Raw genomic sequence first — 22,332 nt, forward strand, 5'->3', positions numbered from 1 at the left:
TAACACACAAATCTCAAGACTAAAAATGTATTAATTAAGAAATATCAGAACTACCAATGTAGCAGTCACTAAGGTGCAGGGTAAAGTTGCAGGGTCTCCGCCTTCTAGATGGTAGCGGGGTAAGCTCGTTGATGATTTTTTGGCCTTCCTGTGATGCTATCAAGAAGAAACTCTCCTCTTTAGGGGTCATTCCACGGAACACAGTTAGACACTGACGTTGAGGGTTTAGTATGTGCTCTGGGGCTCATCCAAGAGCCTTTCATTGTCTTTGATTGTTAAACAAACATCTTTGTTCCAAATTCCTAAATATAACACTTCTTACTACTTTGGTTTGTGATCGGAAAAGGAAATGTCTTATGGTTGAGTTGTCAGCCTTAGTGACAAAATGGCTGGAAGGAAGACAACTTTTATTTGCTTTTGGCATGACAATAAATAAACAGATGCTTTCTAAACCTGTTAGCTGCCCACTTCTTAATCGGCTTACCTTGGCACAGGGACGTGCAGCGGGATGGGCGACTGGCACCTTTGAAGGGTCATACCAATAGCCAGTGGTCCACCCTTCCTCCAATAGAACATAACATGTTGGAGGACTACATGATACCAAAAAGAATACTTCATACATGAGCACACATTCAATTACTTGATAGAGTTCTGTAAGTACTGCTCACAGGGACTTGTGTATAACGGTAGAGGAACAGAAAATACACATTTAATCAATATATTACCAAAGCGTTATAGAATAATTCTTCGAAAGACATCATCAGTTGAGAAGTTCCTATTTGGTCTCTAAAATATCAAAATACTGCAAATACTGTGTATGCCATAACTCAAGTGCTGTTGGTTTTCTTAAGCTCTGAACCTATCAAGTCATTTAAAAATTTTTAGTATATGACAGTGTAAAATAAACAGTGTAAAACATAGTTTATGTTGCATTCATTTAAAGTTCTGACTGCCAAGTGCCCACGTCTGTTAACAAGTGTGTGGAAACTGTGTCACTTCACTTTGACACCACAGCAGAGCTGTTTTAAGTGTGTTTTACTACATTGAAGAGTAGTCCTAAAGAACTACAGAATTGTCAATATCCCACCCATGAATTAGGTAGCACAAGTTATCTGTTGTTGGGAAATCATGATTAATAAGATCATAAATTAAATCAATTAGGTTTGTTTAGACACTGTCAATAAGGAAACCCTCATGTTCTCTCACTGAAGAGTAAAACCAGTGTGGATAACCATGACCACAAGCTAGTGCCTAGTGAGGGTGTGGAATGACCTCCCCTCTTAGCTTTAGACCGCTACTTGTTTGCACTTACCCGAGGATAATCGTGTAGGTTCCACAAACTCAAACAAATGGCTTGCTGCCAAGTCTTCTGCCGTTCAAACAAACATGTAAATGTGTTGACATAGTGGTGTCATAGTGGCTCAGGACAGACTGCTGAGCGTCTGTTCATGTCACATTTTTACTATGGAGGACATTAGGCACATATTACACTGAAAAACTGAAAAACCTGTATCTACAGTGCTTTCAGAAAGTACTGTACTCACACCTCTTGACTTATTCCACATTTTGTTGTGTTACAGTCTGAATTTAAAATAGATTAAATATATATCACTGCCCTACACATAATACCCCAGCCATCACTAACACAGAGAGGTTGTTGCCTACATACAGACTTAAAATCATTGGCCACTTTAATAATGTTTGCATATCTTGCATTACTCATCTCATATGTACAGTTGAAGTCTGAAGTTTACATACACTTAGGTTGGAGTCATTTAAACATGTTTTTCAACCACTCCACAAATGTCTTGTTAACAAACTATAGTTTTGGCAAGTCGGTTAGGACATCTACTTTGTGCATGACAAAAGTAATTGTTCCAACAATTGTTTACAGACAGATTATTTCACTTATAATTCACTGTATCACAATTCCAGTGGGTCAGAAGTTCGCATACACTAAGTTGACTGTGCCTTTAAACAGCTTGGAAAATTCCAGAAAATTGTGTCATGGCTTTAGAAGCTTCTGATAGGCTAACTGACATAATTTGAGTCAATTGGGGGTGTACCTGTGGATGTATTTCAAGGCCTACCTTCAATCTCAGTGCCTCTTTGCTTGACATAATGGGAAAATCAATAGAAATCAGCCAAGACCTCAGAAAAAAATGGTATACCTCCACAAGTCTGGTTCATCCTTGGGAGCAATTTCCAAACGCCTGAAGGTACCACGTTCATCTGTACAAACTATAGTACGCAAGGAAAAACACCATGGGACCACGCAGCCGTCATACCGCTCAGGAAGGAGACGCGTTCTGTCTTCTAGAGATGAACGTACTTTGCTGCGAAAAGTGCAAATCAATCCCAGAACAACAGCAAAGGACCTTGTGAAGATGCTGGAGGAAACAGGTACAAATGTATCTATATCCACAGTAAAACGAGTCCTATATCAACATAACCTGAAAGGCCGCTCAGCAAGGAAGAAGCCACTGCTCCAAAACCGCCATAAAAAAGCCAGACTACGGTTTGCAACTGCACATGGGGACAAAGATCATACTTTTTGGAGAAATGTCCTCTGATCTGATGAAACAAAAATAGAACTGTTTGGCCATAATGATCATCGTTATGTTTGGAGGAAAAAGGGGGAGGCTTGCAAGCCGAAGAACACCATCCCAACCGTGAAGCATCATGTTGTGGAGGTGCTTTGCTGCAGGAGGGACTGTTGCACTTCACAAACTAGATGGCATCATGAGGAAGGGAAATTATGTGGATATATTGAAGCAACATCTCAAGACATCAGTCAGAAAGTTAAAGGTTGGTTGCAAATGGGTCTTCCAAATGGACAATGACCCCAAGCATACTTCCAAAGTTGTGGCAAAATGGCTTAAGGACAACAAAGTCAAGGTATTGGAGTGGCCATCACAAAGCCCTGACCTCAGTCCCATAGAACATTTGTAGGCAGAACTGAAAAAACTTGTGCGAGCAAGGAGGCCTACAAACCTGACTCAGTTACACCAGCTCTGTCAGGAGGAATGGGCCAAAATTCACCCAACGTATTGTCAGAAGCTTGTGGAAGGCTACCTGAAGCGTTTGACCCAAGTTAAACAATTTAAAGGCAATGCTACCAAATACTAATTGAGTGTATGTAAACTTCTGACCCACTGGGAATGTGATGAAAGAAATAAAAGCTGAAATAAATCATTCTCTCTACTATTATTCTGACATTTCACATTCTTAAAATAAAGTGGTGATCCTAACTGACCTAAGACAGGGAATTTTTACGAGGATTAAATGTCAGGCATTGTGAAAAACTGAGTTTAAATGTATTTGGCTAAGGTGTATGTAAACTTCCAACTTCAACTGTATATACTGTATTCTATATTATCTATTGCATCTTAGCCTATACCACTCTGACATTGCTCATGCATATATTTATATATTCTTATTCCATTCCTTTACCTAGATTTGTGTGTATTGGGTATTTGTTGTGGAATTGTTAATGTTGCTGCACTGTCAGATCTAGAAGCACAAGCATTTTTGCTACACTCGCAATAACATATACTAACCATTTGTATGTGACCAATAAAATTTTATTTAATTTTTTCGTTTATTTCACCTTTATTTAACCAGATAGGCCAGTTGAGAACAAGTTCTAATTTACAACTGCGACCTAGCCAAGATAAAGCAAAGCAGTGCGACAAAAACTACAACACAGAGTTAAACATGGGATAAACAAACGTACAGTCAGTAACACAATAGAAAAATCTGTATTCAGTGTGTGCAAGGAGGTTAGGCAATAAATAGGCCATAGTGGCAAAGTAATTACAATTTAGCAATTAACACAGGAGTGATAGATGTGCAGATGAGGATGTGCAAGTACAAATACTGGTGTGCAAAAGAGCAGAAAAACAAAAACAAATATGGGATGAGGTAGGTAGTTGGTTGGATGGGCTATTTACAGATGGGCTGTGTACAGCTGCTGTGATTGGTAAGCTGCTCTGACAGCTGATGCTTAAAGTTAGTGAGGGAGATATAAGTCTTCAACTTCAGTGATTTTTGCAATTCGTTCCAGTCATTGGCAGCAGAGAACTGGAAGGAAAGGTGGCCAAAGGAAGTGTTGGCTTTGGAGATGACCAGTGAAATAAACCTGCTGGAGCGCGTGCTACGAGTGGGTGTTGCTATTGTGACCAGTGAGCTGAGATAAGGCGGAGCTTTACCTAGCAAAGACTTATAGATGACCTGGAGCCAGTGGGTTTGGCGACTAATATGTAGCGAGGACCAGCCAACAAGAGCATACAGGTCGCAGTGGTGGGTAGTATATGGGGCTTTGGTGACAAAACGGATGGCACTGTGATAGACTACATCCAATTTGCTGAGTAGAGTTTTGGAGGCTATTTTATAAATGACATCGCCGAAGTCAAGGATCGGTAGGAGAGTCAGTTTTACGAGGGTATGTTTGGCAGCATGAGTGAAGGATGCTTTGTTGCGAAATAGGAAGCCGATTCTAGATTTAATTTTGGATTGGAAATGCTTAGTTAATGTCAAAGTGGAATTATGTTTTTTTCGACTTGAGTCAATAAGTATTCAACCCTTTTGTTATGGCAGGAGTAAAGATTTACTTAACAAGTTACATAATGGGGCCTCCCAAGTGGTGCACTGGTCTAAGGCACTGCATCGCCGTGCTAGAGGCATCATTACAGATCCGGGAGACCCATGAGGTGGCGCACAATTAGCCCAGTGTCGTCCGGGCTAGTGGTAGGGTTTAGCCGGCTGGGATGTCCTTGTCCCATCGCGCTCTAGCGACTCCTTGTCGCTACCGGGTGCATGAACGCTGACTTCGGTTGCCAGCTGTACAGTGTTTCCTCCGACACATTGGTGCGGCTGGCTTCCGGGTTAAGCGAAAAGTGTGTCAAGAAGCAGTGCGGCTTGGCAGGGTCGTGTTTCGGAGGACGCGTGGCTCTCGACCTTCCCCTCTCCTGAGTCCATACGGGAGTTGCAGCGAGGAGACAAGACTGTAGCTACCGATTGGGGAGAAAAAGGGGTAAAAAGATTATTATTATTTTTTTTTATATATAAATAAATAAATAAATACAAGACAAATAGTAAGTTGCATTGACTCACTCTGTGTGCCATAATAGTGTTTAACATGATTTTTGAAGGACTACCTCATCTCTCTACCCCACACATAAAATTATCTGTAAGGTCCCTCAATCGAGCAGTGAATTTCAAACATAGATTCAACCACAAAGGAAGATTTTCCAATGCGTTGTAAAGAAGGGCATCTATTGGGTAGATGGGTAAAAAGAATCTGACACTGAATATCCCTTTGACAATGGTGAAGTTATTAATTACACTTTGGGGGGTGTATCAATATATACACCCCCCAAAGTGACTGATACACCCAGTCACTAGAAAGATACAGGAGTCCTTCCTAATTCAGTTGCCGGAGAGGAAGGGAACCGCTCAAGGACTTCACCACGAGGCCAATGGTGATGTTTAATGTCTGTGATAGGAGAGAACTCAGGATGCATCAACAACATTGTAGTTACTCAACAATACTAACCTAATTGATAGACTGAAAAGAAGGCAGCCTGTACAGAAGAAAAAATATTCCAAAACATGCATCCTGTTTGCAACAAGGCACTAAAGTAGTACTGCAAAACACTTTTTGTCCTTAATACAAAGTGTTATGTTTGAGGCAAATCCAATAAACTTTTTGTCTTGAATACAAAGTGTTATGTTGGAGGCAAATCCAATACAACACATTACTGAGTACCACTCTCCATATTTTCAAGCATAGTGGTGGCTGCATCATGTTATGGGTATACTTGTAATTGATAAGGATTGAGGAGTTTTTCAGGATCAAAAAGAAACAGCATGGCACTAATCACAGGCAAAATCCTAGAGGAAAACCTGTTTCAGTCTGCGTTCCTCCAGACACTGGGACAAGAATTCACCTTTCAGCAGGACAATAACCTGAAACAGGCCAAGTCTACACTGGAGTTGCTTACCAAGTGAGACAGTGAATGTTCATGAGTGGCCAAGTTACAGTTTTGACATAAATCGGCTTTAAAATCTATGGCAAGACCTGAAAATTGTTATCTAGCAATGATCAACAACCAATTTGACAGAGCTTTAAGAATTTTGAAAAGAATAATGGGCAAATGTTGCATAATCCAGGTGTGCAAAGCTCTTAGAGACTTACCCAGAAAGACGATTCTAACATGTATTGACTCTGGGGGTTAAATACTTATCTAAGTTATATTAGTGTTTAATTTTTCATGATTTTTTTTCCACTTTGACATTTTACAGAGTATTTTGTGCAAATTGCTAAAAAAAAATTAAATTAAATTTATTTGAATCCCACTTTGTAACACAAGGAAATTTGGAAAAAGTAAAGGGGTGTGAATACTTTCTGAAGGCGCTGTATTTAAGTGTACGTTTTCATATTGAGTGACCTCTTAAAACTATGTACAAACATGGTAGTTACTAGTTACAGTATGTTAATGTATTATTTGACAACTATATCCTGAGCGATACTTCTTATGACATACAGTCAAAACGTTTTGTTTTTATTCTCTGCCGAAAAGTTAAATAACTACATTTAGTTTAACTGTGCAAGAGAGAAGACTAGGACCAGACACGCTAGGTGATGTAAAATGGTAGCTAGACTAATTTCTCCTTTTGTGTCGTTGTTCCCAGACAGTGCCCGGTAACCAGCAACGCTATGCTTTACCTCCGAGAAGTCTGCTTCATGTCATAGAACTAAATAGTTATTATATACAGTATAATTATTTTTTTAAACGCAAGCACATTCTTTCTTATTCATTTCATATTTTATACACATTGTTGGACTGTAATACAGAGTGTAAAATCTGTAGAGCTCCCTCTGTTGGCAACTCGGGCACAGCTGGGGGAACTCTTACATAGGATAATACAAGCAGTGAATGTGTTTTTTTCTGCGTGTGTGTATGTGTGTGTCCATGTGTTGTGACCAAAATAACCTCCTCATTCCAAAATATCCTAATTAAAAAAGCAATTGTGTCAACAACCTTTTTTTCGCTTTCCACATGTTTTGCTTTAATCTCTCCTTCTCCCTCTCTGTTTCTCTAGGTTGACTCTGACTCCCTGCTGTCCACCATGGAGACCTCTGCTCCGACAGCCACTGAGAAAAAGGAGCATAAGGGATCAGGTCTGGATGGAAGCAGTTTCTCAGACCTGCCAAAGAAACCATCTCCCACTACTGTGACCAGAGGTATGAATGACTAAGCAGTGGTGGAAAAAGTACTCAATTGTCATACTTGAGTAAAAGTAGATGCCTTAAAAGAAAATTAATCAAGTTCACGCAGTAAAATACTACCTGAGTAAAAGTCTAAATGTATCTGGTTTACAGTGGTGGATACAGTGGTGGACAATACAGTGGTGGAGAAAGTACTACATTTTCATACTTGAGTTATATTTGGGGAAAAACAGACAGGGGAACACTCAAACATCATTTACAGACGTATTATTTGTTTTTAGTGATTCTGCCAGATCAGATGCAGTAGGGATGACAACGCGTTATATTGATAGATGCGTGAATTGGACCATATTGCTGTCCTGCCTGAGCATTTGAAAACGAGTACTTTTGGGTGTCAGGGAAAATGTATGGTATCATAAATATAACATATTTTCTTTAGGAATGTAGTGGACTAAAAGTAAACTTGTCAATGATATATATTAAAGTATAGATACCCCCCAAAACAACTTAAGTAGTACTTCAAAGTATTTTTACTTACTTTACAGCACTGGGACTAAAAGCTAACACCTTCAACTATACCTCTAGTCTCTGTCTGTACGCTATAGCAGTGCTCCCAGTCAGAAGTTGGCATCTTTGATACCCAAATCAAATACATTATAGGTGTCCCCCTGTCATATGGGATCTCCACAAGTTTTCTTCCAATATTTTCATTCTGAAAATATTTTCAATATAAAATACTTATTGACTGAAATTGATTGTGCAGAAGGTAAAATCTTGCCTTTAGGTATTGTTTTTCTTTCGGTGGTCCATGTTGGTGTATGCTTTACATAGTGTCTTATTGACCCACTCAGTGGCACGTAAAAAAAAAGAGATATGGAGAGGGACTGCATGTTTCAAGGATGTCAGAAACTGGGTGATGGGGGGAAAAAACACTATAATGAGGGCGAAAGACCTTGTTCTTACCTCGTGAGTATAAACGTTATAAATTACTAAAGCAGTCTGTGGTAACAGTGGACGGCACAGTGCATCAGAGTCCTCTGACACCGGCGAGGACCGGGAAGTACCTTTTGATATGCTAATGAGCTGTATCTGATATTGTGGCATTGGTAAGTTATATTTAATGATAAGCTTGGTGACCTGCCATAAGCAAAGCCATATGAGCATTAATTGTTTAGAGAAATAGATTTAAGAAAAATAGGACGCTTCTCTCTGCCCTCAATGGCACCTCTTCAAAGAAATCCTACAAGATTGTTTCCAAACCTATTAATTATATTTATTGTACTGTATCCTATACAGGGTACCCTATTGCAATTATTCAAATCTACATAGACCAAATAATTGTGATAGTTGCAAATTATATTGTAAGTAATATAAAGCTGGTATAGTTTATTTTTATGGAAAGTAGCTGGCAGGCAACTTTTATGTGATGATAACTGTAGTGAGTTTCCATCCGGTCTGAGGAGAAAAAAGAGAGAGTGTGCGAGAAAGTGAGAGAAACAGAAAGTGTTAGAGAGGGAGGGAGGAAGAGGAAGATACAGATTAAGGGAGAGAGAGACAGGGAGAGAGACCTCTCATGTATTAAATATGAGACCTCGTGTTTTCATCAGTGAGTATATGTGATGAAATCTCCCCATAACGAAGACTGAGGAGCTTGTTCTCGCCTCCAGAGGTTTAACATTATGAATTATAAACGACTGCATGGCGGAGCGGTTCAACTGGACTCTGAAGTCCTTCCTTCTGAGATGGACAAAGACATCTAGCGAGGGCCCACCACTGAAATGTTAATAGAACTTATCAGTCGTACATTTTTACTGTTTAATGAATGGCTTGGTGGCCTGCCATCGCCAAACTATAATCATCATGCATTCTTTATTCACGCATTGGCAACAGCGAAAGTAGAACATTTACACCCATACTGACTTTGTTACATAGTTATACTCCTATGTTTCTCATTTGTTTTTGTCCTTTTGATCAGTCTTTTCACTGGTCCTGCAATTAGTATGAATATAAATATAGTGCCAAATCTGTTCCTGGAGAGCTACCCTCCTGTATGTTTTCACTCTAACCCCAGTTGTAACTAACCTGATTCAGTTTATCAACTAGCTAAATATTAGAATCAGGTGTGCTATATTAGGGTTGGAGTGAACTTACTCACCAGGAACAGGGTTGAAGAGCCCTGATATAGGGCATAATGTGAATAAATCAATATGATAGTGTATTATTCTTAGTACATTTCTCAAAGTAGCCAATATCAATGGCCTCATTCACTCAACTCTATTGAAACTACTGTTAAGTCAAAGGGTAACTAACTGAAGGATCATCAGACCACTCGTTGAAAGGTCTAAGAAAAGCGCTCTAATGTCTGCATTAGCGTCAATGGTAAGTCATTACAAATGAACAGAGTTCCAACTACGGTACATCGTTTCCCTTCGCTGGCCTGCCCTGGACACGTTGGCAGGTTGAACATCAGTGTCTTACAAAGAAGACTCCGTTTCAGTTTCATGGAGACATGCCCTGCCTAGTTCAAGGGAAACTTCACCGCTGAACATTATTTGGGGTGTTTTTCCAGTTTCCTACATAATTATGAGTGATGAGGTGTTTCAGACATAATTATGCACCATAGCGGTATTTTTGCATTTCTCAACCAATGATGTCATTGGTTGATTGAGCCTGCTATCTGAACAAAAAATGTTTTGTAGCAATTATTGTGGCCTTTGTGTTTTGCCGATTGCATGACGATCACGCTAGCAGCGAGTAGATATGATTGTCCTTGTTCAATAGATAGGAACGATGTTCCTAGCTGCCACATCATTGCAGGATATCTAGGTTGACTCATTTTCCCGAGCTTTGTAAAGACTACAGCCTGACGGGAGCCCCATTTCCTTGTCCAATTGTGTTCCCACCCTCGAAGGCAGGTTTTTAAAAATGGGTTTGGTACTAGTTTCTACAAGGTTCATGGGAGCTATGTTACCATGCACTGTCTAGCCAAGATGGCTAAATAATTACAATGGCTGCTTCTGATGATTCCTCTTTCCAAGAAAAGCTGGACGATGAAACAGTTTTCGATGTTCTTTTACATACTAACATGGGGACATACTGCCCTATTCATTTGAGCCGGGAATACACTGAAGAGGAGTTGAGACGCGTACATGAATTGCGAAACCAGCAAGCAGCGATGGGGAACCACGGTCAGACTCCGATGGATCGTGTGTATGTGACAGACCATATAGGTTTTGTTGCACACATGGATGTGTGCTGTAGACATGGATGTGTGCTGTGTGCTGTAGACCTCTAAGATCAACTGGCGGTGGCAGCCTAAACCAGTTAGACCAGGAAGGCAAATGACAAACGAGTAAGTTGTTTTGCTGTTGGTACCTAGCTAGCAATATAAGCTATCTTTTCACACGAGGCAGTGCTGTTCAGTAAAGTATGATTTTGTGATCGATTCAACCATAACAGGGCTTACTAGTAACACTACAAGCCAAGCTAGCCATGTTGAGGTAGCTTTGTTTGCTTTACCCAAAAATGTACTGTAGCCTAATGTTATAGGTAGTTAGCTAACGTTAGCTAGCTAGCCTCAATGTATCTTATTAGGATTGATGATGATAATGAAGAGTAATGAGTAATGAAATTACTTTGGCTTTATGACTCGTATTAGTCTTTGAATAACTATACCTGTGTGTTGTAGCTAGCTAGGTAATGTGTGTCTGTGATATGTGTAATATTCTTTATTGTGCTGCAATACTAATACAGACAGTACACAACAATTGCCCATAATAGCGTTTTTGTAATTATTTTACAGACAATACCGCTTAGTGGCCTAGGGATTATATGTGTAGTTTGTTCTATGTGGGGAGAAGCTAGGCACAGGACACCGAATCCCCTTGCCTGCGTGGGTTGTTTGGGCCATTCAATTTATTCTTCACACGATGGACAGTATGTCGGATACAAATAAGTGGATGACTCGAGGAGATATGAAATTTCCATAACAACAATCTCCCATTGTATCAAAGTGACTCCGAACATCTCACTGCACCCACCAAACACACCATATACAAATATTCCCTTTGTAGACCTGTAGTATTTGTTATAGGCGTTAGTTGTATATTTGTCTTTACTATATACAGTATATGTCATACATTGCCATAATGTTTCTGTGTACTGCTGTGTAAACTCACCTCGCTCTCCAGAGCAAATTACATTTGTCTTGAATACAATCCATGTCTATTTATTTGCTACATTAACAGACTAATCTACTGATTTATTCAAACATGTTTACTTGCCAACAAATTAAAGTTGAAATGATACACCAACTCCCTCCATCATTTGTTTTAGCAGTAAGATTGTAGCTAGTTCCTTCCCCCCAAAAGTATGAATATCACAAAGAATAGATCCAGAAGTAGAACTCGGCACTTTATTGGTTTCTGATGCAGCTTTAATCACTTTGTCACTTGTCAGTACACAAAAATATATACAAAAATATTATATAAACATTTTATCAAACTCCATTATATACATATGTAAAAGAGCTAGCAATATCTATACCACAGTGCAATTGTGAGCATACTAGGCATTCTATATTATATGACAACATCAGTCTAACATGGATGTTGTGTTGGCTGAAATTATTCATCCAATGGGCTATAGGATCTCTACTACTAAAGCTGGTGTCACGGTCAGCAGCAGCAGGATTAGTTAGTGATTAACCAACATTTTTTTGTTGTAAAATGGTAGCCTAGTGGTTAGAGCGTTGGGCCAGTAACCGAAAGGTTGCTGGATCGAATCCCCAAGCTGACAAGGTAAAAATCTGCCATTCTGCCACTGAGCAAGGCAGTTAACCCACTGTTGCTGAAGATTTGGATGTCGATTGAGGCAGCCCCCCACACCTCTTGGATTCAGAGGGGTTGAGGTTGAATGCGCAAGACACATTTCAGTTGAAGGCATTCAGTTGTACAACTGACTAGGTATTCCCCTTTCCCCAGTACACACTCAAACAAGGTACTATATCCACCACTATATCCACCCATCACCCTCGTGTCAATACATCATGCTGACTAACCTTCACACACAATACCCACCGCCAGCAGACACCAATCATTCATCCACACCATCCCATTCTTACTAATAACTCTGCTTTACTCCAATTTAGACTTCAAGTTTTGCATAAACAATCAACTAAGCCTCCATAATACAGAGAAAACTATGTTGTAGCCTACCAACTATGTTGTAGCCTACTTATAAACACGCCAACTAGGACAAGACACAGGCCATGTTTATGCCTAGCTCCAGCATATTTATTTGCACACCGTGGAGTCATGGAAAGATTTACAGTAGCAAAGGTGACTTACAGTGCATTTGGAAAGTAATCAGACCCCTTGACTTATTTATTTTTTTAAACGCGTTACACCCTTATTCAAAAATGCATTAAATCGTTTTTTTCTCTCATCAATCTACACAATACCACATAATGACAAAGCAAAAACAGTTTTTTTGAAATCTTTGCAAATTAGTAAAAAAAGAAAAACTGAAATATAACATTTACATAAGTATTCAGACCCTTTACTCAGTACTTTGTTGATACACCTTTGACAGCGATTACAGCCTCATTTCTTCTTGGATATGTCACTACAAGCTTGGCATACCTGTATTTGGGGAGTTTCTCCCATTCTTCTCTGCATGTTCTCTCAAGCTCTGTGAGGTTGGATGGAGAGTGACGCTGCATCTCTATTTTCAGGTCTCTCCAGAGATGTTTGATCGGGTTCAAGTCCGGGCATTGACTGGGCCACTCAAGGAGATTCAGAGACTTGTAGCTAACATTAGCTAACGTTCACTTGCAAAGTTACAAATCACATTGCCAGATAGCAACTGGAAAATTACATTGATTTGCTTTGGAATGTCTAGCCAGCATACTAAGAAAACTAACTAGCTTGGTTTAGATAAACAAATGTAGTTCGCTAGCTACGTTACCTCTGCTCGACTTCTTAGCAAGGTAACCAATGAAATGTTACCCCAGCAGCCTGTGCTTGTAGTTTGCACATCCATGTAATGAGCACCACACCATGACTAAACTTTACAGTTGTTGTCGACACAAAAATATAAATAAATAGTTGTTCGCAAACTGATGTTCTATGAACGAGTGGCTGGTCCAGTGAGTAATTTTAGCAACCTGTTGACACCCATTCTCAGCTGGATCCACCTCGACAAGGGCGGTACTACGTCCTGAAATCGCTATGAATGATGGATATTGTGGTTTGCTTTTAACCAGGAAATTCACATGGCCTGTTTTATACCGATGAGATGCAGAAATGCTTGTATTTGGATGTAGTGAGGAAATTCTAGATTTTTCTGACACACATATATGTTAGTAACATATGAATGGACATATACATTGAAAGACCAGCAGTGAAATGTCCCTTTTAAATTGGAGTCCATGACTCTTAAACCAAATGGAAGTATGCGTAGCCCCTATAGCTCTTAGTGCAAGGGGCCCTGACTAGAAGGGAAGGGGATGATGTTGGCTTGGCATGAATTCGCCTGTTCCTTGATATGCATCAGGCTGTTTCTTTAGCCGGGCCTTGTTAATGATTTTAAATGGGCACCCACGTTCTCTGTGACAGCCCGCATCTGTCTGGCAGGGCAGGCTCTTACTGTGTGTGTGTGTGTGTGTGCGAGCGAGCGATCGAGCGAGCTGTAAGGCTGCAACAGGACCCCTAGTCTGTAGGAGTTATTGGTCTGTCTCTCAGGTTGTGGTTCGCCAGTTGTAGGAACATGTGCACAGATCAGGTACTTCATACCGGGACAGATAAACATTCAAAGCTAAACCTGGCCTGGCTTTAGCAGATTCTCTTTCACACCAGCAAGGGAAGAGTGATGTGTAGGCATAGATAGACACAAGCTGTGTTTGAATACCCATACTATCATACTGTATACTACATATTTAAGGAGTGTATATACTATTAGTTCATTTTAGTATACTGTAAATTAACGGTATCCCTTCAGTTGAGTGTACTAGCGCTTTGCCTGTCTACCGGAAGTTGATGCTGTTGCTATGCAACTTCTTGCTAGCTTGTTAGCATAGCTAACAAATTACCAGCTTGTCAGAGTCGTGTATATAGGTGGCAGGGAAGTCAGGCACAGGAGAGTCAAACGGAGTGTAAATGGAGTCTTTTAATATATGTCCACTTAACATGCTCCAAACACTAATATGTACATACATAAAATAAACATGGGTACGAGGACCCGTCGCGCACCTATACAACCAGAAACAACACTGACATAAAACAATCTCTGACAAAGACATGAGGAAAAACAGAGGGTTAAATACACAACAGGTAATGCATGGGATTGAAACCAGGTGTGTGGGAAGACAAGACAATACCAATGGAAAATGAAAAATGTATCAATGATGGCTAGAAGACCGGTGACGTCGACCGCCGAGCACCGCCCGAACAAGGAGAGGCAACGACTTCGGCAGAAGTCGTGACACAGCTAGACATTTTACTTCTTCATTAGCAATGTCCATTAAGAACGCACAACGACTATACCTTTTAGCTAAGCTAAGAATGCTGTGAATAATTCAATAAACGTTGGGTAGTTAGTTAGATACCATTTAGTTAATTTACTGGCAAGCAGGGACGGCACTAGAGATTCATGGATAGGGGGGCTAAGCTTCTTTTAGGGGGGTCTGGGCATACTCCCCCCTATAATAGGCCTAGCGAGGTCACTGCTGGCAAGTTTTATGTATTATTAGCCAACTAACGTTAGGTAGCTAGCTAACATACCAGTGCATACAAGCAACTGCTGTAATGATATGCAATGAGGTTGGTTAGGCTAGTGTAGCTAATAAAATGTCACCGAACTGAACGTGTAACATAAGTTATTTGAAAAGGCATAATTTTTTTACATTGCTCAGTATTTTCTTAACATTTGCCATAATTAGTATTTTACATTCTTCAAATCTGAAAATCTTGTGAAACCACGCCCATTTTTGGAAGAAATGCATTAAGGGCCCCAAAAGCACAGAAATAATGTTCACTGCTTGTATACTTCGTATTTTGTAAAATGTAGTACGACATCCGGGAACCTTTTGGCATACTTTGACCAATAAGCATACTACATACTCAATTTACATCACAAACAGTATGGTTAGTGCGGTTAGTAGGAGTATTTGAACTAGAGGTCGACCGATTTATGATTTTTCAACGCCGGTACCGATTATTGGAGGGCCAAAAAAAAAGCCGATACCGATTAATCGGCCAATTTTATTTTTAAACTTTTTTTATTGATTTGTAATAATGACAATTACAACACTACTGAATAAACACTTATTTTAACTTAATATAATACATCAATAAAATCAATTTAGCCTCAAATAAATAATGAAACATGTTCAATTTGGTTTAAATAATGCAAAAACAAAGTGTTGGAGAAGAAAGTAAAAGTGCAATATGTGCCATGTAAGAAAGCTAACGTTTAAGTTCCTTGCTCAGAACATGAGAACATATGAAAGCTGGTGGTTCCTTTTAACATGAGTCTTCAATATTCCCAGGTAAGAAGTTTTAGGTTATTAGTTAGTTAGTTATTACAGGAATTATAGGACTATTTCTCTCTATACCATTTGTATTTCATATACCTTTGACTATTGGATGTTCTTATAGGCACTTTAGTATTGCCGGTGTAACAGTATAGCTTCCGTCCCTCTCCTCGCTCCTACCTGGGCTCGAACCAGGAACACATCGACAACAGCCACCCTCGAAGCAGCGTTTTCCATGCAGAGCAAGGGGAACAACCACTCCAAGTCTCAGAGCGAGTGATGTTTGAAACGCTATTAGCGCGCACCCCGCTAACTAGCTAGCCATTTCACATCGGTTACACCAGCCTAATCTCGGGAGTTGATAGGCTTGAAGTCATAAACAGCTGTCACAGCCGTCGAATGAAGAGGACCAAGGTGCAGCGTGGTGAGCGTACATATTCCTTTATTTATATCACGCCGACAAAAACAATAAACAATCCAAAACAACCGTGAAGCTAAAGGGCTATGTGCCACAAACAAAGTTAACCTCCCACAAAGACAGGTGGGAAAAAGGGCTGCCTAAGTATGGTTCTCAGAGACAACAATAGACAGCTGTCCCTGATTGAGAACCCTACCCGGCCAAAACATAGAAATACAAATAATAGAACTAAAGAACATAGAATACCCACCCCAAATCACACCCTGACCAAACCAAATAGAGACATAAAAAGGCTCTCTAAGGTCAGGGCGTGACAACAGCGCAATGCTTGAAGCACAACGAAGAGCTGCTGTCAAAACGCACGAAAGTTCTGTTTGAATGAATGCTTACGAGCCTGCTGCTGCCTACCACCGCTCAGTCAGACTGCTCTATCAAATCATAGACTTAGTTATAACATAATAACACAGAGAAATACGAGCCTTAGGTCATTCATATGGTCGAATCCGGAAACTATCATCTCGAAAACAAGATGTTTATTCTTTCAGTGAAATACGGAACCGTTCCGTATTTTATATAACGGGTGGTCTAAATATCTAAATATTCCTGTTACATTGCACAACCTTCAATGTTACGTCATAATTATGTACAATTCTGGCAAATTAGGCAGCCCAAACTGTTGCATATACACTGACTCTGCGTGCAATGAACGCAAGAGAAATTACACAATTTCACCTGGTTAATATTGCCTGCTAAGCTGGATTTCTTTTAGCTAAATATGCAGGTTTAAAAATATATACTTCTGTGTATTGATTTTAAGAAAGGCATTGATGTTTATGGTTAGGTACACATTGGAGCAACGATACGCACCGCATCGATTATATGCAACACAGGTCACGCTAGATAAACTAGTAATATCATCAACCATGTGTAGTGATTATGATTGATTGTTTTTTATAAGATAAGTTTAATGCTAGCTAGCAACTTACCTTGGCTTACTGTATTCGCGTAACAGGCAGGCTCCTCGTGGAGTGCAATGTAATCAGGTGGTTAGAGCGTTGGACTAGTTAACTGTAAGGTTGCAAGATTGAATCGCCCGAGCTGACAAGGTAAAAATCTGTCGTTCTGCCCCTGAACAAGGCAGTTAACCCACCGTTCCTAGGTCGTCATTGAAAATAAGAATGTGTTCTTAACTGACTTGCCTAGTTAAAGAAAGATTAAATAAAGGTGTAAAAAAAAAAAAGATTGTTATGAAAACTTGAAATCGGCCCTAATTCATCGGCCATTCCGATTAATCGGTCGACCTCGAATTTGAACAGTCTTTCTGTTTTGCCATTTTATTTTAATTGTCCTCTAGTAAGCAAGGTGCATTGTCTTCAATGTTACATTAAAAAAAAGAGGTTAGCCCAGAAAACCAGAGGTAGATTTCTCTGTCAAACTTTTACACTATACACTGTCTTTATGTAACCCTCAGATTGGAGTTGAGTTCAGCCGTCACCATTGTGCCCTGTTGTGTCCCTCCCCCCACTCCACATACACTGGCTGTACAAATGTGGACTGTAGAGTGTAACCACTAGCCTAAACTCTGGGTCTAGTGACTACACTAGATGGATGAAGTGTCATTAGTTTTGTTAAGAGAGTGGTGAGCTAGTGATAAGGATGGAGCAGTGTGTTAATCACGCCCGCTGGTGTCCGTAAAGATGGTGAGTGAGTAAAGGTCAGGGTGACGAGGGGTGATGGGGAGGTTAAGACATCCGCATGCTTCCAATCTGAAACAGTTCGGGACAGTTTGTGAATATATTATGACAACATTTTGTGAGGTTTTTGTTCATTTTGTTCTTCGGCAAGGGTTTTTTCCGCTGTTTGTGCACACACATTTTTCTCTTGAGGCAACCCGAATTTCAGTAGCCGAAGTCTACGCCCATTCGTCGGTCATTGTTCAACTGTGGGGATTCTTCAATGAAGTGTTTGTTATTATTCAATGGTAGTCGACTCATTTCCATGCATATTTTCTCACTTGAAAAATACTGCACCAAACAACTTAGTTAGATGTAAAATTGCGTAACTACAATCTCCTCAGCAAAAGCATAAACATTTGACAGATTTCTTAAATTATTTTAGACTTATTCTATTTTGAGGAAGTGTATACTGACTACGTCATCTCAAGACGTTTCTCTCGAGTTCGGCTAGTCGCCAGCCGACCGAAGCGTGCATAAGGCTTTTGAGGTGTGCGTGAGAAGGGGAGCAAGGTGCGTCTCTGCCATAGACCTCTCTCATGGTCCCTGGGCTGCTCTGCTCTGGAGAAGGCGCTCCGGAGGTTAGGCTGCTGGCAGAGAAAAATGTGACCAGAAAAAAAGGCTGCCTGCCTGGTTGTCCACAGGCAGCGTCACTCCAAAGGGACAGACACAAATCTTCCTGAGAACGGGATTTCTGCTCTTTCCCACTAAGTGGAAATACCTAGTCAGTTGTACAACTGAATGCCTTCAACTGAAATGTGTCTTCCACATTTATCCCAACCCCTCTGAATCAGAGAGGTGCAGGGGGCTGCAATAATCAACATCCACATCTTCGGTGGCATGCTCAGGGGCAGAGCAACAGATATTTACCTTGTCAGCTCGGGGATTCGATCCAGCAACCTTTCGGTTATTGACCCAACGCTCTAACCACTAGGCTACCTGAGGCCCTTACTCTGCTGTGGTACTGTGGCCCCATGAAAAAGCAGGGAGAGAATAGAGGATCTGTGACTCAGCGGTTAGCCAGTGCTGTCTGACCTCTACCTCCTCCCTTGAACTAACTCCATGGTCCCTCTGGTGTTTTAAACTGATCAAATAATAAATATCCTGATGAGTGGAATATTCTCTGTACTTTTTAAGATATTCATAACGTTACTCTAACTGCACAACGTGGATGAGTGCCTTTGTATTCGTTCCCTTTGCCTTTAAAAAGAGTAAACAAGACAATGCAAGAGATAAATAGTTCTGGTTACTGTCTTGCACAAGACACCACCTCCATTGACCTTATTATTTTGAAAACAGCTTGACACACACATTTGAAAAGCCCATAATATATGTATCTTTCATTTCCCCAGTATATTGTCATGTTGGGAAAGAAACGACCAACTCTATCCAGTGTCATCTATTTCATGACATTGTATCAATACTGCATTGGCTAAGACCCGATACCTGAGAAGACTATACCAGGCAGGTCTTACAGGAAGGCCAAGCTATTGACTGGTTTGGCCCAATTCTGCTTTCCTGTCAGGGCGCTCCTCTTCTATAGCACACAGAGACAGATATCATTACAGAGCGGGAAAGACATTCATTTTATTTTTATGGTCATGTTCTGTCAAACTGTATAGATCCTCCTAAAATGGTGTCTTATTTTACAGTAAATAGGTTATATTTCATATCTAATATGTTTTAAAAGAGGTTCATACAGAGTCTGTCCTGGGCAGTCAGCTCAATACATTTCTTTATACTTATACATTTCCTTGACTCTAAGTCTACATCAGTGTGAAACAGAGCTCCTTGGAAAACAGATTGTGTTATACTGAGGAGTTTCAGAAGTTACTCTGCCTCTGTCGGTAGTCATTAGAGCAAGTTCAAGTCTGAAAAAGTTGTTGCCTGCATAGGCTTCAGCACAGGGTCCGATACACTTCTGTTCTCTTGCCGGAAATTGGACACCGGTTGGGTTTTGCATTTTGCAGTTTATTCTCTGGATAGTTGTTACATAGAGTAAATACATTCCTATGCTGAGTTCAGATTAATATTTAAGATGCTTAGAACACTACTGTGATCACAATTTAAAAATATATATATGTGTGTGTGTGTGTGTGTGTGTGTGTGTGTGTGTGTGTGTGTGTGTGTGTGTGTGTGTGTGTGTGTGTGTGTGTGTGTGTGTGTGTGTGTGTGTGTGTGTGTGTGTGTGTGTGTGTGTGTGTGTGTGTGTGTATTTAATTAATTAAATCAGCACAGTATAGTACATCAATGCTTAAAGTAACAGTATAGTGTTTGTACTGTCTCTTTTCTATAGATTGACAGAGCTGAATACTTTGACAGAGTTATGTCTCTAATGTGGTTGTGAAGCATAAATCATTCTGTAATAAAAATACATCTCTGATATTGGTTGTTTCTTTGGAACGTTCTTCTGCCTCTTGCTTCAAAGCTTCTAGTTAAAGTGAAGAAAATAAACTGTGTGCTTTGGGCACCCTCTGCCTAACACACGTAAATCTCTCCTTACAAGATGTGTCCACACACACACACACACGCACACACACAGCGTCCGAAGACAACACGTTAGGAGTTGAGAGCAATATATGGATACTTTAGGGGATTTGCTGACACCCTTCCTCTCTCTTTCTTTCTTTCTCTTTCCTTCTTATTTTTCTCTAACAGCACGCCGTTCCCAACATGCTCTGTTTAATCCAGGTCTCTTACTCTGAGATGTATATTTCCTGTTTTGGGTACGTGATATGGATCTGTCGGTCAGCTCTGGATGGGCTGTAGAGTTCTGGTTCTCCGCTTTCCCCCCCGGTGCCCCCCCCTAGGCAACCCCTGCCCTTTTTCTTCTCTAAATGGGGGGGGGGGGGGGGGGGGGGGTTACACATCCAAAATAATAACAGTAGCTAGATGGACAAAAACAAGGTCCACTACATAAAGAAAACGGGAATGTCTGCTTAACGTAGACCTCTAAAAAGACCCCCACCCCTCACCCCCCACCCCATGTAACTCTAACTCTTATCCACCTGAACTAAGAGCCTTCCACGCCTGCTTTCATCCACTAATGTACCCCTTCACGCTCACAGTTCAAGTGAACAAAAATAAACCACTGAGGAGTTAAACAAAAATGTGTGTAAAACTGTAAACACAGACAGGGGTGCTTATGTAAACAGGTCTGTTCCTATAGCTGGGGTAAATGGGCTAGAGGCTATTCATATGGCTGGTCTTCTAGGCTACAGCAGGACAGGCTGAGGCCAGTGGAGTCCATCTTTTCTGAGAATGTTGTCGGGGAAAGTTAATTCCAATATTGATTGTGAACAACCAGAGATATATTATTGCCACAATTGATAAAATCACAGTTCTTTACTGTGCTTAGCTAATTTGACACTTCACCTAAAAAGAGCTATTGGCCTATAGCCATCGCCAGTATTAGAGCGCTTTGACTGTGCTGTTGCAGCTCTGTTAAGCTCACAGGAAATTGACTTGTAGCGACACTAGAATTTCTCCTCAAGCTGGGGGAGTTGGTTTGCTGGTAATTACAGATCTAAGGTTACACTGCTGACAACGGCTGGCAATACCACAGCATTAGCAATTAGTCTCCTTATGGATGGCTTTTAGTAGTAGAGAGAGTCACACATCATGTTCAATACCCTGCATCTGTAAGCCAGACAAACTTTGTCTAAGTAAAATCCAGTCAAATAAACAGACAAAAGAAAGGGTTTTAAAACATGTTTCTTTTGGTTTAAAAAACAAACAGAAATGGTTTAACGTTTTTTCATTATTTGTTGGGGTCGCTTTTGTCCAAAATAAGCGTCATGTCAGCTTAGCTTGAGGATGAGTAGGAGAAGAAATTCAATAAACATTGTGTGGTCAGTGCAGCAGTCAGCAGCAGCGTGAATCCTGTCTGAAACAAGAAAGCATTACGTCCCAAATGGCACCCTATTCCCTGTAGTGCACTACTCTTGAACAAGGCCCACAGGGAATAGGGTGCCATATGGGACAAGCCCAGTGTGGCCCACGGCCCTGACACCAGGGCTTGTGGCCTTCCTCCAAGGACAGAACGCATGCAGGCAGGCATGCAGACGGCATGACTACAGTAAACTGTGTGACCAGCAAAATAAGCAGACAGGGTAGCCTGAGTAAATGCATCAGACCCAGGAATAACAAACAAACAGAGGCATCCCAGATGAAAACTCTGTCCTGGCTGGAGACTAGTATACAGTTCTCCTAGAACAGGGTCAGGAAGGAAGGAACAGCCAATCCAAGAACCAATCTATGCCTTATGTTTTCCATTGTGTAGTGTTGAAGTCTCCTCCATTTTTCTTGTTTGGTTAATAGTGCAAATGAGTGCAGAATCAGTTCAGTTCTGCACATATCCCCTGCACTATGCAATGGAGTAGCAACGTTTCCTCCACTCTGAGAAAGTCATTTC

General features: G+C 40.6%; 1 protein-coding gene across 1 annotated transcript in view; it reads left to right on the forward strand.

The window, feature by feature from the left end:
• The window catches only part of gli2a (GLI family zinc finger 2a), a 106,110-nt gene that overhangs the window by 15,414 nt on the left and 68,364 nt on the right, over positions 1-22,332 (forward strand). Inside the window, exon 2 of the mRNA XM_055878368.1 lies at positions 7,108-7,249. Within this exon, the coding sequence (XP_055734343.1) occupies positions 7,135-7,249 (115 nt within the window). The 5' untranslated portion in view covers positions 7,108-7,134. The remainder of the gene's footprint in view (positions 1-7,107; positions 7,250-22,332) is intronic.

The sequence above is a fragment of the Salvelinus fontinalis genome, chromosome 23 (genome assembly GCF_029448725.1).
Source record: "Salvelinus fontinalis isolate EN_2023a chromosome 23, ASM2944872v1, whole genome shotgun sequence".
Lineage (NCBI taxonomy): Eukaryota > Metazoa > Chordata > Actinopteri > Salmoniformes > Salmonidae > Salvelinus > Salvelinus fontinalis.